At 42.2% G+C, this 14490-nt stretch overlaps 2 protein-coding genes across 5 annotated transcripts; one reads left to right on the forward strand and one right to left on the reverse strand.

The window, feature by feature from the left end:
* Positions 1-1504: 1504 nt before the first annotated feature.
* On the reverse strand, positions 1505-6165 carry ftr14l (finTRIM family, member 14-like). Of its 2 annotated transcripts, none has more exons than XR_005079195.1 (8): positions 4938-6165; positions 4678-4773; positions 4362-4595; positions 4107-4266; positions 3842-4009; positions 3269-3405; positions 1707-2632; positions 1505-1614 (listed from the first exon to the last, which is right to left on the reverse strand). XR_005079195.1 is itself a non-coding variant. In XM_037122919.1 (8 exons), exons 2-8 carry the CDS (start codon positions 5334-5336, stop codon positions 2249-2251), a joined length of 1578 nt encoding a protein of 525 aa, XP_036978814.1. In that variant the 5' UTR covers positions 5337-5400; positions 5787-6165; the 3' UTR covers positions 2151-2248. The 2 variants fall into 2 exon arrangements, 1 of the variants encoding a protein (XP_036978814.1); XM_037122919.1 differs by lacking the exon at positions 1505-1614 and having other exon boundaries at positions 2151-2632; positions 4938-5400; positions 5787-6165.
* Positions 6166-7295: 1130 nt separating this feature from the next.
* si:ch211-198a12.6 (uncharacterized protein LOC563253 homolog) lies at positions 7296-14081 on the forward strand. Of its 3 annotated transcripts, none has more exons than XM_037122916.1 (2): positions 7296-7482; positions 10444-14081. In XM_037122916.1, exon 2 carries the CDS (start codon positions 10566-10568, stop codon positions 12222-12224), a length of 1659 nt encoding a protein of 552 aa, XP_036978811.1. In that variant the 5' UTR covers positions 7296-7482; positions 10444-10565; the 3' UTR covers positions 12225-14081. The 3 variants fall into 3 exon arrangements, with proteins under 3 accessions (XP_036978811.1, XP_036978812.1, XP_036978813.1); XM_037122917.1 differs by lacking the exon at positions 7296-7482 and adding an exon at positions 7920-8295; XM_037122918.1 differs by lacking the exon at positions 7296-7482 and adding an exon at positions 8622-8772.
* The last annotated feature ends 409 nt before the right edge of the window (positions 14082-14490 follow it).

Raw genomic sequence — 14490 nt, forward strand, 5'->3', positions numbered from 1 at the left:
ACAAAACCTTTTTAAAAATATATATATATTTATTGATATATTGCACCTTTAATGGTTTTATAATACTTGGATTGTACTTATTGAGACTTATAAGTTTAGATATCATTGTATTATTGATGAGATTATCCTTGCGCTCATGTCTTCTCTAGCCTATTACCACTGTGTCTCAGTCATTTTCTGGGATAAATACAATTCTATTTTTCTTGTTGTGGCTCGATCGCTTTTTCATCAACAAGTGAATTGTTTACATTTGTCAATTCTTAAAATCTTAAGGGTCCTCCAGGTTTTGTCTTTCCTGGTCTAGTCATCCAATGGGAATGTCCATTTTTATGTTCCTAAATAGATTCTTTTTTTCTTTAGAAAAAAACAATTCTTGCCTCTTGAGCCATCAATTTGGCAATATGTGTTTCTTAAACTATTATTTAACATTCCCAGCACCACAGAACTACTTGTCCCCACAGTTGTGTATAGATGGAAAGTGCCATATTTTGAGTTTTTCTTCCATTTAAAATGCACAAAACTACCAAATATATTATAGAAAATGACATTGAAAAAATAAAATTCCAACTATATATATTATAAACAACATTATGAAAGTAATTGTCCACTTTGGTTGCATCAAGGGGGTTACTGTCTGACAAAAGTCTATTATTTTGAAATAAGAATCAAACTGATGACATTACGTTCATGTGTCCTATTTCCATAATATCTTTGAAGATAGGACATGGTTGAGTCCACTGTCTCTTTTCAATTGTAAGAAATAGTCTCAAGATTTCATATGCAGCTTTTAGTTGACGTCACTCATGTAACTTACTTTATTAGTAAGTACAAATGTAAACAACTCATATTTATCCCCCTAGCAAGAGCATCCAAAGGCTCCAGTGTGTGCAAAACAGTGCTGCTAGGATCCTGATGAGCGTGCGCATGTATGAACACATTACACCCATCCTCCTTTCACTTCACTGGCCTCCCATCTCCACCAGGACTGACTACAAGGTCTCCCTACTCACTCACCAGTGTGTCTATGGCAACACCCCCTCCCATCTCAAAGAACTGTCAACCCCACAAACCTCATCTCGATCCCTCCGCTCCACAGATTCACACTGTCTCCACCCCCAGTTCCACACCTTGGGACCGGGCATTCTGTTCTGCCACCCCTCGTCTGTGGAACAGCCTCCCTGACTACCTGAGGGCACCACAGACTGTTGAATGTTTTAAAAAATGACTTAAAAGTTTCCTTTTTAGCAGATCCTATGACCTCTAAGTTGCTTTTGACTTTTAGACATTTTTTTACTAATGTTTTCTCTTTTGCTGTTGATTTTCCTTTAGCACTCTGAGATCTCTTTAAATGTAAAGTGCATTACAAATTAAATGTATTATTATTATTATTATTAGTAGTAGTAGTAGTAGTAGTAGTAGTAGTAGTAGTAGGGAATTGTTAATGGTAGAATACAAATGGATTGTGTGACAGTTTATTTGGGTGTATTTTGGTGATTGATGATCGATTGATCATGTGGTTTGATGCAATGCAGCAGCCTTTTGTAAAACACACTTTTAATGAATATCGTCACTGGTGTTACTGTCATTGGTGTTACTTTTATTAATGGGTATAACCTGTTTTAAAAAGATAAAACGTCTTTAAGCTTTCATTTGTGTTTACAGATATGGAACAATGTGATCTAAGTTTAAATGTTGAAAAGGAAGACAATGTCCAGACATTTTGCCCTTCCAAAAGTGGACATTTCTGTGGAACAACCCGCCACTGTTAGGCTCAGTTTTGATTTTCTGTAATAATGGAGCCAAGATGGCTAATAGGCCGACATGAGTGTGAAAAACAGCAACTCCAGCCCCAGTGATGTTGACCCAGTGTCCACATGATGTGTTTCTAACAAGGTCAGACACAGCTGTCTTGTGCAAATCCTCAAAGTGCCAGATAAATCGGTCATAACTTTTGAAACTAGACTTTATTTTTAAAGACAGCATTTATCATTGATAACATAAATATAACACGCTTTAAAATAATAAAGAAAGAGAGATGTGGCATCAAGGAAAAACCTGAAAATCAAAAGTCACATATAAAACTGAGATTCTGTCCTCCTCTCTTCAGAGTAGATGGCCCCAAAAACAACAGTCAGTGATCAAAAGAACAAAAATCTTTAAATCTCTAGTAAATGATTAATGATGACAAAATAACTTTTAACAAAAAATGAATCAAACCAGAATGAATCTGGACTCTACAGTGACTCTCCTACAGTCTGATAGTAGTGCCGAAGCCCCACACACTGAATGCGGGATAGAGGGGCTCCGTAAATGTAGTCTGGACCCTGTGCAGGAGCCTCATGCCATCAGAGACGCTGTAAAATGCGAGCACTCCTGCTGCATGATCCAGGTAGACGCCAATACGGGACCCTGCTGGAGCTGGAAGATCTTTGCTCTTGTTGTTGTGCACGAAGGAGAATTTGGAGTCCGAGCAGTACAGACTCCAGGACTTGTCGTTCCAGCCCAGGCTGCATTCGTTGCCATTTCCTTTGCGGCGGATTCCCTTGTAGGTAACTGCAATGTCTATCTCTGTCCCCCTCCAGTCCACCTCCCAGTAACAACGGGACCCGCTGAGGCTTTCCCTGGTCAACACCTGGAATAAAAAAGGATGAAATAAGAGAATAAAAGATAAAGTTCTGCTTTTTGCATGGCCATAAAGCAGGGGCATGTCCAGAATTTCTTTGACTAGGGTGGCTCAAGTGGGGCACCTAGTAATGCAGGGGTGGCATTGAAATACATGCGCACACACAATCACACACTTTAGAATAGCATTAATATACCATTTTTCATATTGATGGCCCACATAACAGTGTCTCAGTTTCTTGTATTCCTGTGTTTGCTTTCATTGTTGTTATCATTTATTTCTAGTGCTTTTGTCCCTGTAATCTGTAAAGCACTTTGGGCTGCCCGTGGGTAAATGAAATGTGCTATATAAATGGATTTGCCTTGAGAAATCACTCGCTGCCGCACAATTGAAAGCAGGGTTTAAAGACTTACACTAAAAGCCGGATTTAGGTAGTCATTTCAAGTCAACCTGTTAACCAGGAGGGGCGAATAGAAGAGCACCGACAGTGAAAGCTTCTTTTGACTCTTAAATCTGTATTCAAGGTTTTGCGTGCCCCCTCCTTGATAACATGATCCTGTCGGCTCTACACCATTCGCAAACATGAACCTCCCTCCTCTTCAGTTTCAGTCACGAATGACATCTCTGCAGGCAGTCAATTCTCACCTGCTGCCAGTGGTCGAATCTCTCTGGGTGCTCAGGGTAGTTCCTGGGCTCACTCTTCATCGTGGCTGTTCGGTTACCCTCAGAGAGGTGAAGGCTGGGATGGACACTGTTGACATCCAGAATCAGCTGGCTAGCATCTAAAAAATACAGGACAGTACAATTATTATTCATCTCTGGGATGTTTTTCACACAGTGTGTCTCGCTATTTGTGTCTTTTGAGATGAGATGTTTCTGTGAGCCTGCAGTGTGACAATTTAACATCTCTGCCTCTGCTTCAACCTTTCATCTGTAATTACCACACATCAGCTTATTGTGCTTTACATTGGACTTACATTGGATTATAAAAGCAGGAACACCCGTGTTTGTTTAAGTAACACGGAACTGTGAGTTGGCTGTCTTACATTTCACCAAACCTGCTCTGCAAGCAGCATACCTTCCCTAACCCTCGTTTCAGTTGTTTCACCACATGGTGTACTCATCCCTTTGTCAGGGACAGAGAATTCCCTGTCACTACCCCTTAAGAAACCATGACTACAGCTAATAACTATGTTTAAAAGTAATCTAATAACTCACATTTCAAGAAATCTTCTCTTGTCCTCGGTTCTTCTCTTGATCTCGATTCTTCTCTTGCTCTCGGCTCTTCCCTTGATCTCGGCTCCTCTCTTATCTTCGTCTCTTCCATCAGAATCGATTCTCTCCTCGTCTTTGTGTCGACTTCTTGGGTGATGTAGACTTCCTTCACTGTGGACAGACAGATTATAAAGACACACGGCAGCGTAAGCATCATGAAAGAGAGGCACCAGTTCTCCTTGAGGTGAAGAAAGACTAGTTTGTCCACCTGCTCCTGAGATTTTGCTCATTTCTGTCTTGCTGACTTCTTCTACTTGTAATTTCAGTGCGGCGATGGCTCTCTTGGTAGCATCGAAGGAGTAATAGGGAGCGACAGTGATGTTGTTGAGGTCTTCATATCCGGAGGGGCCTGACAGAGACTGCCAACTCTGGAGAATAATAAGAAAGGGGAAGATAGAGATGAGAAAGGGAACGTCTAGCAAATCGTGTAACGGTCTTGGCCCTCAGTTCAGATCAACCTCACCTGTAGAAAGTGTATGTGATCGTCCGTGTGCGAGAGCTTCTCCAGGTCGTTGTGTCTCTTCCTCAGCAGGGTGATCTCCTCCTCCAAGCGGTCCAGCAGTATCTCCCCCCGCGTCACGGTGGTCTTCTCGTGGACGCGGACCATCTCCTTGACTTCATTGTACTTCCTCTCTATGGAAAGCAGGAGCTCAGTGAAGATCCGCTCGTTCTCCTCCAGGACCATTTGTGCAGAGTGCTGAGTGGAAACAGAGTTTGTTAGAATGGCGAGCAGATATGTTTCTAGTCTGTCAACGTGAGTGTAGGGGCTTGTTGCTCACTTTAGTTGATTCAACAGCTTGTCGGAGATCCTGCCATTTCTTAATTCTCTGGTCAATCCTCTGTTGAGATTTGTGCAGCGTGGTGCCAAGTTGTTTCTGTAGAGGGGACGACATGAAGGCTGACATTGTTAGTGGATGATAACACTACAGATGAAGTATTTGCTGTATTCATGTCAGCCTTGTACAAGAAAAACAATTTCAAATTGATCCTCAAGGATCTTCCCCAAACATATAGACTGAGAGATGTTTTCACCACTCACTTGTTTCTCGGTCCTCTCGGTTCCAGCTGGGACAATGTCGTGGTGTTTGTGCTCATCCATCATGCACAGCACACACACTGATGTCTGATCGGTGCGGCAAAAAGCCTCCAGCAGCTTGTCATGCTGAGCGCAGATCTTCTCTCTCATCTGACCTGTGGCTTTGACCAGCTTGTGCTTCATCATGGCAGGGTATTCATAGTGAGACTGGAGGTGGCTCTCGCAGTATGATGCCAGGCACACCAAGCAGGACTTCTCGGCCTTCTGCTTCCTTGTTGTGCAGAAGTCGCACAGGACATCCCCGTACTTGGCCTCGGCCCTGGACTGGCTTCGACCGGTGGAGCGACGGGATTTGTCCAAGCTGCTGTGTCTGTCTAAATCCAGAGTGCTGGGGTGCGACATGTTTACCAAGCAGAGGTGGTAACACAATTCAAATCCACAGGTGGTTTAGCCCAGCAGGAACGTGCTGAAATCAAAATAAAACGGGTCGAGGTCAACCGCTTAATAAAGAAGTGAGCAGAACAAGGTATCCACGGAGAAAGTTTGCTCCTGAAGTTAACAGCTTCAGCGAAACTGTGAGACTGACACAGTGTGTGACAGAATCTCAGCTATGTGCTCGACTCTCACTGTAAAACCAGTATTCCTGGTTGGACGCTTAATAGTCAGGGAATGGGTGTTACTACAAACACTCTGCCTCCAACAAAGAGGGCAGAGACAAAGGAGATGAAACTGGAAAAATAATAGGACTGATGTACAACGAGAGTTAAAGTTATTTTACATTTCACTTCGTTTGTTGTGTTTGTTTCAAGATCACTTTTGTTATATGTCTGTCTTCGGACCTTTGCAATATACCTGTCCAACATGTGCTGCCCATAGTCTCAGGACCTGATCCAACACCGGCGATGGGAAAACAGCATCATCTTGTGGGACTACTTTATTACTACACAATTTATCAAAAAAAAAACTTAATGAACGCAGATTTTCAGTCACAGCGGGCGTGTTAGGTTTAATGATGTGAATCATGCTGTGGCCTTCACAGTCACCTCAACCCACCCGAACACCTGGAAGAAATGCCGGAGGAGCGTGTTTGACGTTGTCTCTACCACTATAATCAAAACACCGAAATTGGTCATATCTTTCAGAGACTCAAAAGGTTCAAGAACAAGCAGCATTGGAGCACTACTCTCAGTTAGTCATGGCTCATCCATTTGTTTTCTGTATTCACCTTCGCCTGAATGTCGTGTTTCCAAATATAAATGTCAGAATTACTAATTGAATTAACTTATAACGTAAATACTTGTATTCTGGCATAGTTTGACTAATCAATGTGCATATTAAATATCCACTTGGCACTTGAGACACTGTTTTGTTTTAAGTAATTAGTTTCACACATCCATCTTCAAAGACGCTTTGGATTTCTTTCATACTCGTTTGCCTGAGGCATCAGTTTTTCCGGTCTACGTGCACACCGCCTAATAAATCAAGTATGTCTCAGCATTTTCTCCGGGTGCAATAGTTGGTATTTTCCCTGAGGTAAAGATCAGAGCGATGTTAGGGTACAATTTAACAATCAGGCTTATCAGGCCCTTTCTTTGTAGCAATTTGCACCTGGAAATGGTTGGCTGGTAGAGTACTATATACAATATACAAAAAACAATAAAGTACTATATACAATAAAAGGCTTAACTAGTTATAAAAGAAAATACTGAGGTAAATAAAATAAAATGCTGAGGTATCAAGGAGCAAAGGTAAATGGAACATGAGGTGCAAGAAGATAATGTGCAGTTTTATTTACAGTAAGAATAATATAAAGCGCAAAAATTATTTGTGTAGCCAGTGATAGAAGAAATAATCTAAATCATTAATTAATTTATGTTAGCAGTGTATAAAAGTCCTAAAACAAAATTATGACAGTATTGTGATTGTGCATCAGAAATAATTCAAAGGCAGAGAACAAACTTATTTGTGAGCTAATTTACATCGCAGATTCACATGTTCACTCAAAGCCTGATTCATGATGACGATACATGGTAACACCAGTAACTAGTACCTGAAGTTATCAAACGGATGTAATGGAGTAAAAAGTACATTATTTACCTCTAAAAAGTAGCAGAAAATAAACTAAAGTACCACAAAATTGTATTTAAGTAAAGCTTAAGTAGTCAATGTACTTAGTGACGTTCCATCACTGTTAAATAGTCCACACTAACCAAGCACTGCATAAGACAAAGCAAATTAAAAAGATAAGTCTTTGGGTTCTCCAGTTTGTCCTGCACGAACCACCCCTGGCCTGCAGGGGGCGATAGTGGCATCCCTGCTGTGTTGAAACGACAATGGTTGCTTTCGCTAAAGTGCGTCGGTAGTCCAACGTTGGCGCCAGATGAGCAGTGGCGCCAGCTACACACACAGACCGAGAGAGGAGGACACACACAGCGGTTTGACGAGCCTCACAACAGCCTGCAAAGCTCTTCTCAGCCCAGAGTTTGAAGCATTTTAACGATTCTCTTTATTTTCTCTCTTCAGTCGTCAAAAGTAAACGGACAGAAAGGTGGGTGTGTGCACGCAATAATGTATGATTTTAAACCGGCGTGATCCTTTTCTCCTGGTCATTATTCATCGTTTAAAATTCACCTTACTCCATCATAAGTAGTTCCATCTTTCGGGCAGAAGGAAGTCTCTGTTTAACGGATTGTAATCGAAGTTATTGTTTATTATTACAGCCAATGCGTGCGGTTTGTTTACGGGTCTATTTTGCTTCTCCAGTTCCGATAGTAACGAACTTTGTAATGGAAAAATACAGGCCCAGACTCGCACTGGTTGTTACATTTTGTTCTGCTGGGAAGAGACACACTGGATAAAGAACTATTTCTGTTTTGATTCCCATCCAGGTTATTTTTGAGACGTGTTCCTTGTAGATCGGCCCATCAGTACTTCTTGAATCAGTGTCCAGTTTATCTTTGCATGCGAAACCAGACCTAATATGGTCGGATGGGTGGTTTAGCAAAGCTTCCGTTACAGTGTTTAGGAATATACAGACGAAGTTAGCGCAAAAGTGCAGAGCAGTCTCTAGCCGTGCTAACAAACTGGATTAGCTGGCTCGTTAGCTTGGCATCATGGCTATGTAGCCAGCACGCTAATATTGTCTCGGCTGGATAGCTGCTAACATCAGCAAGGCCGCCATTGAAGTCGTGTGTGCGGTTTGTCTGGTGCTGCCGCAGTAAAGGAGGGCTGTAGGTCTGTAGCCAAGATTAGTCGCGTCCTCTCGAGCAGCAGCCGAAGCTCTTGCCTGATACTGTTCGGGTCGTTTGCAGTATTTTAAGCTACGTTTACCCAGGGATTTGGAATCTACGTGGATCCTAGTGTAAGTAAAAGGCGTCCTTTCCCGGGCTTTTCGCGCAGCATTCATCGCCCTCTCGGTTAGCCATCTTTGTTTCTGCTAGCCAACTCCTGGTTGGAATTACGGTATGGCTCTTAGCGTGCTAACCGACAAACCATTAGCTTACAATGTCGTCTTCGGCGATATTGCATGTCATTAAGGGGCTTTGAGACTATTTCAGTATTGCTAGACGCACATTTTGACTACGGTGAGTGTGTCTTTAGCATAACCAGAGATCGCTTCGGGGGTAGGTCTAATTCAACATGTTTTGAAGGGCGGAAGCTAACTTGGCTAACGTTAGCTAGCGGCAGCCATCTTAGGCGAGCATGTAATCTTGGCTAGCTGGAAGTGCTGGTGTGGCACAACAAGATGGCCTGTTAATACTCGCACAAGGAGAATTTCCGCGTCTGTAGCTGCGTCAGAAATAGCACCAAATAACTTACTTCGATAGATCATTTTAATGTAAGTATTTTGCTGTTCTTTTAGTCGTCACTATGATTACTCTCTTGTTGCCTTTGCTAAGAAGCTAGTTAGCTGGCTAAATCGCGAACATTAGCAGCTAACACAATGCTGTTTTGTCGTTAACCAGTCCCCCCTCGACCATAGCCAGCTAACTAGCGGCTATGAAAGCTATTTGTAGCTGTTATTGAGGGCTAGCAACCAGAACTTCAATGTTTAGCCTTAAAACTTCGCCACTTACATAATTTTTAGACCATATACGCTTATTTAATAACGACATTACGAAACTGCGCAGATAATCGTATTTTGGGCCATCGGGCTTTGGCTTGTGGATTGTATTACTATTGCTAGGTTGATCATGATGTGCGGCTCCACTTTGATTTTATCATTAGCCAGAGAGGTGAAGCTTGTTTTAAGTGCTAACATAGCTAGCAAATTGATATCCTGGCGTGCTATGAAGTATTGCCAGAGTGGCGGTGATGAAATATGAGCATTTATAGGAAATGCATTTTACAGCCACTATCTCTATTTGTTCGTTGTTTACCACCAGCTATTAGCCCCATACATCCCCAGCACAATCACTGTTTTCTAGGCATAATGCAGCAGATTCTCAGTGGTGTAGATAAGAGTGTAGACCAGAGGATATACAGTAGTACAGAATATATAGTTTTGTGTAATAGCAAGGCCCTCTTTTGATCACCCATCGCCTAACATCCACTAACCCCTTGTTTGCTTTATTGCCACCAACCAGATGCTATTTGTGTTGGCTGTGGTTGTGCACGCCTGTCCCGGGCGAGCAGTGCTCCTTCTCTAGGAGGGGGTGGGTGTCAGACTGATGTAAAGGAGCCTCTAAGATCTAAGACCTCTAAGATCTATCTTGGACAATATCTGATCAGATGATCATTAACATTGTCTGCCCATAGACAATGATCTGTTGTCAAACTTGTCCTTTAGCAAGACAGGCTTTTAACTTAATATTGGCTTTATCATCTCTTCCTGCAATTGTATAAAGAGCCCCTGAGATGTTCTAAATTGGATTACATCACAATTCCTTACCAAATAGCCAACATCATGATTTTTTTATACACCCATAATATGATTTTGTGGTAGGGAAAACACCACCTCACATTAAGCATACTTGATTTGGACTTCTCATGTGAGTGTGGTACGCTTTGTGATAATCGGGTATTGAAATATTAAAATTGGTAATTGTGTCAATGTGACTTAAAGATATGTTGCTTTACCCTCACCAGGACACTACATGGGTTCTTATGTACATCCATACAACAGTGTGTACTTGTTCATATTCAGTATCAGTGTTTCTGTCGGGTAATATTTGATGCCAACGGGCTGTTACATTGTTCTGCTTGTTCTCTTGCCAACCATATTATACCATTTATCATTTTGCGACTGTAAGATGTATATGAAAAACATTGGACACTATCAGGCATGCAAGGAAACCAGCACAGTAATCTGCCACTAGCCCAAGGCCTCCACATCAAATTTTGTGAGATTACTAGGGAATCGGGGCAACACATTTTCCTTCTTGTCTACCTCTGGATAATTTAGTTTTTCTGTTTATCAATACATGTTACCCTAGACAAATTATCACTGAAATGAAAACCACTCAAGGCACAGTGGTTATTTTTTCTTCTTTATTTTCCTCTCTTGCAGATCTGATTGCTGACAAGAACACCAGCGCGGCAGCGAACAAAACAACGCTTTTTATTCCCCGATTCCTTATTGAGTCATCGTCCGGCAAGAAAACGGAGGTCGTGGGGCTGGAGTGTGTTCTCATGGCCGAGTCAGAGACTGAATGTGACACACCCGGCCTTGACACACTTGGGTCGGAGTGTGTCATAGCCCACAGCCATGTCGACCTTCATTACGGAGCAGAAACGGAGATCATGACAGAGGAAAAGCGTGGATTAGAGCTGGAGATCCATGGCTCAGACTTAAAGATCCAGGGTCTGGGGACAGATCTTGGCGCTGTAGCCTGTGTGGATGCAATTGTAGCCGAGACAGACCACGACTACATTAAGGTGGAACATGGGGAGATGCATTGTTTCACTGGAGCCGAAATCAAGACAACAGGAAGTGAGGCTCTACTGGGAGAGGTGCTACTTAAGACGGAAAGTGAGCATGTTGTGAAAGTAGAGTCTGACCACGGTGGGGAGTTGACAGTGGAGTCCGAAAATGGTGTAATCATTCATGAAGCCCACGGCCTGCAGTGCAACGAATGTGGGGAGATTTTTGGCAGCATAGCTGATCTCCATCAACACTTTGAGATCCATAAGGACCTCAACCCTTACATCTGTGTCCACTGTGGTGAGAGCTTTGCTGTGGAGGCCAGCCTCAAACAACACATGAAGATTCACATGAAAGAGAAGCCCTACGTTCCGCCAGGAGTTGAGATCATGGGCAAAGATGTTATTGATGCCTTCAGCCTAAAGTCTCATCAGATGATTCATCTCCCTGACAAGCCACACAGATGCTCAGAGTGCGGTAAGAGCTTCGCAGCTGCCATCACCCTGAGGGAACACATGAAGATGCATTCAGAGGACAAGCCATACAAGTGCACCCAGTGTAGGAAGAGCTTTGTCCGCAGAAGGCATCTGAAAAAGCACCAGGAGGTGCATGCACGGGAGAAGCCATACACCTGCGGTCAGTGTGGCAAAGGCTTTGCTACAACTTCCAACCTGAAGCAGCACCAGAAGACCCACGCAGCAGTTGTGCTTGGTGATAAACCCCACCGATGCACGCAGTGTGGCAAGTGTTTTGCAGCTGCTGCCACCCTGAGAGAGCACCAGAGGATCCATTCGGGTGAGAAACCCTACAAATGCAACATGTGCAGGAAGAGTTTCGTCCGCAAACGCCATCTTAAGAAGCACCAGCAAGTCCACGCCGGAGGGAAGCCCTACACCTGCAGACATTGCAACAAGGGCTTCAATCACTCCTCTTCACTGTCTCGCCACCACAAAACCCACCTGCAGAATCCAGTGTTTTCTCCACCTCAGCCTGGGAAACCCATGTCTTATGGCACTCCCCCAAAGCAGAGGGTGCACCAGCAGGGAGATAAGCCCTATATGTGCCACCACTGTGAGAAGGGCTTTAATCATTCCTCTTCTCTGTCCCGGCACCAAAGAGTCCACTCGGAGGGAAAGAGCTACACCTGTGCTCACTGTGGCAAAAGATTCAATCACTCCTCCTCCCTTGCCAGGCATCAGAGAGTTCACTTGGAAGCCAAACAGCAACAGCAGCAGCAGCCACAACCACCACAGCCGCAACCACAGCAGTACACCACCATTCCCACAGGGAAAGGATTCCCAAACAATGCCTTCCCTAAACAGCGCATCCTGTCTGTTGATAAACCATACAGGTGCTCCCAGTGTGGAAAAGGCTTTAACCATTCATCTTCCCTCTCCAGACATCATAGGATCCATGTAGATCAGTGAGCACCCTTTCCAACTTTTACATGCTGTCTCATGCAAGCGCAAACACCCCTGCTCCCCCTGTCTATGTTCTACCAATGGTCCCATCACTGATATCGCCACGCCACAGGAAACCCCAGGCCAACTTCTAAAGACAGCAGTGGTCGGGTTAGCACATTGCTACATTGATGTGGAGCAGCTGAGAATAAATGGATAGTAACACTCAAGTCTTCAAAAGGAAATGGCTTGTCCTGAAGGACTTTGTAACCTATAATTCAGAGCTGAACCCGGGACTTTGTGCTCAGTATGAAGAGGGTATAATAATAGATTCTGAAGGAGCCTCTGTTCTTGTTTGTGATTGTGCTTCACTTGCTCCAGGACCTCTTTTTGAACACTTTTAAAGAAAAAAAAAAATGTGATTTGAAGATCTACATGATTAAAAATTGTTACCAGGAGAAGATATGCTTCACTCACTGGTTAGTCTTTTTGATAGAAGAATTCAGTTTATGTACCTTCAGGTGGACATGTGCTTTTCAGCTGCAACTTTATTCAAAACTACCAACACAATTGGTGAATAAGAACTGTTGTCTCAATTTTATTTTTTTTTCACCCACATAACCCTTGTGAAGCAAACATGGAGAATCCAATGTAAATACTTAATGATTTTCTTTTATATATATATATGTATAGGTGACTAGTGTGCTGTTCCAAAAGATTTTGATAGTAAGATCCACCTCGTCTCCACCTTTTTTTTTTCTCTCCCTTTTATGACTATAATTTGTTTTACGTGTTGGAGATAAAAAACATGTTGCAGGTGTTCTCATGCAGCCTGTTCTTGAATTCGGGCTCCATCCGACATGAGCCGATCTTGTATATTTATAAGGTTCTTTTCTTGTATGTCTACGATGGGTAAGCACTGCTGCATTGACTGTACAGAGAGCAATACTCGCTGACACCCTGATTCTATTATGACATGCAATTTAGCTATTAGAAAATGCATAATAGAAAATAAAGACCTCCTGGGTAGCATATTACAACATGTACTGTGTCCTAATTATTTACCGTGCAGTTTCCTCTGTACTCACGCACCAAAATGTACACGAAATGCAACATCACACTTTGTTTATTGCTTTGGAGACTAATTCAATGACCTGTGTATAGAATATAGGCAACTCTTACTCATGTTGATCTTGCAAACTATCACAATTTGATCTAAAAAAAAAAAAGAAAAGAAAAATAAGGTTGTGTATACTAAAGACTACACGAGAAGAAAATCTCACTTTTACAAGATTTTTCCGAATTCCAATGGATGCGCTCTATTTACTGTTCTGTGTAAAATATCTTTTACAAACTGATGTATTTTTTTAGATATGGCTTGGGTTATATGAAAGGGAATGAGAGATATACAGTTTTTATGGGAGTGAACATGGTGAGCAATATTTTCTTTTCTTTTCATTTGGATAACAATTGTGCTTCAAACTGTAGCATAGGTTTCTTCCTTGTGTTAGATAGGTGCCTTATTGCATGCTATGTAGAAATGTATGCCGAGCTGTTATTTGAGAAAAAAAAAGTTTGGGTTTTCAGGAGTCTTTTGTTCTTATTCATACTAACTTACCCTACATTTTAATTTGATGTCACTGATACCTATTGCTTTTTTTTTTTAATTTTATTTTTTTGCTTTCATGTATATTACCATGCGTTTACACTGTTACGACCATATTGTCTTTTATTTTTTTTTCCCTTCATTATTTTGTCAATGGCCTCATTGTAGAAAGAAATTGTAAATGATCCATATAGGCTTCTCCTAGGGGCAAATCCTGTAACACCTCTTCCCAGTTTCTGAGTGGCACATATATGGATAAATAAAGGTTGTTGACTCTCTTGTGATGTTCAGTCAATGGGAGTGTGATTATGAAATTGGCTGAGGATTCAACCTCAGTCTCAACCGTCTGTTACTCATTATAATAAGTTATTAAAACCCTACATAATAGTGACACTAGATGAGGTACTAGTGTTTACAACGTGCTTTCTACCGTCAGATGGGTGAGCCATGCATTTCCCACATGTAGCCACAAGGTGTCACTCTTCACCTGCCCAAAAGTTTGAGCAAGGGGTGTACTCCAGATGTGCAGGACAGGACCTGAATGCAAGTGTTTTACATTTATTTTTATAGGACTTTTATCCTTCCCTCCGCTGGAGAATTAATCTGATCTCACCAATCAGACTGCAGCAGCTGAGTTTAATGTAAGATCAATCTTTATGGGGAGAGCTCGTGGGAATGTATGAAAAC

Source organism: Acanthopagrus latus, chromosome 15, assembly GCF_904848185.1.
Source record: "Acanthopagrus latus isolate v.2019 chromosome 15, fAcaLat1.1, whole genome shotgun sequence".
NCBI classification, from domain to species: domain Eukaryota; kingdom Metazoa; phylum Chordata; class Actinopteri; order Spariformes; family Sparidae; genus Acanthopagrus; species Acanthopagrus latus.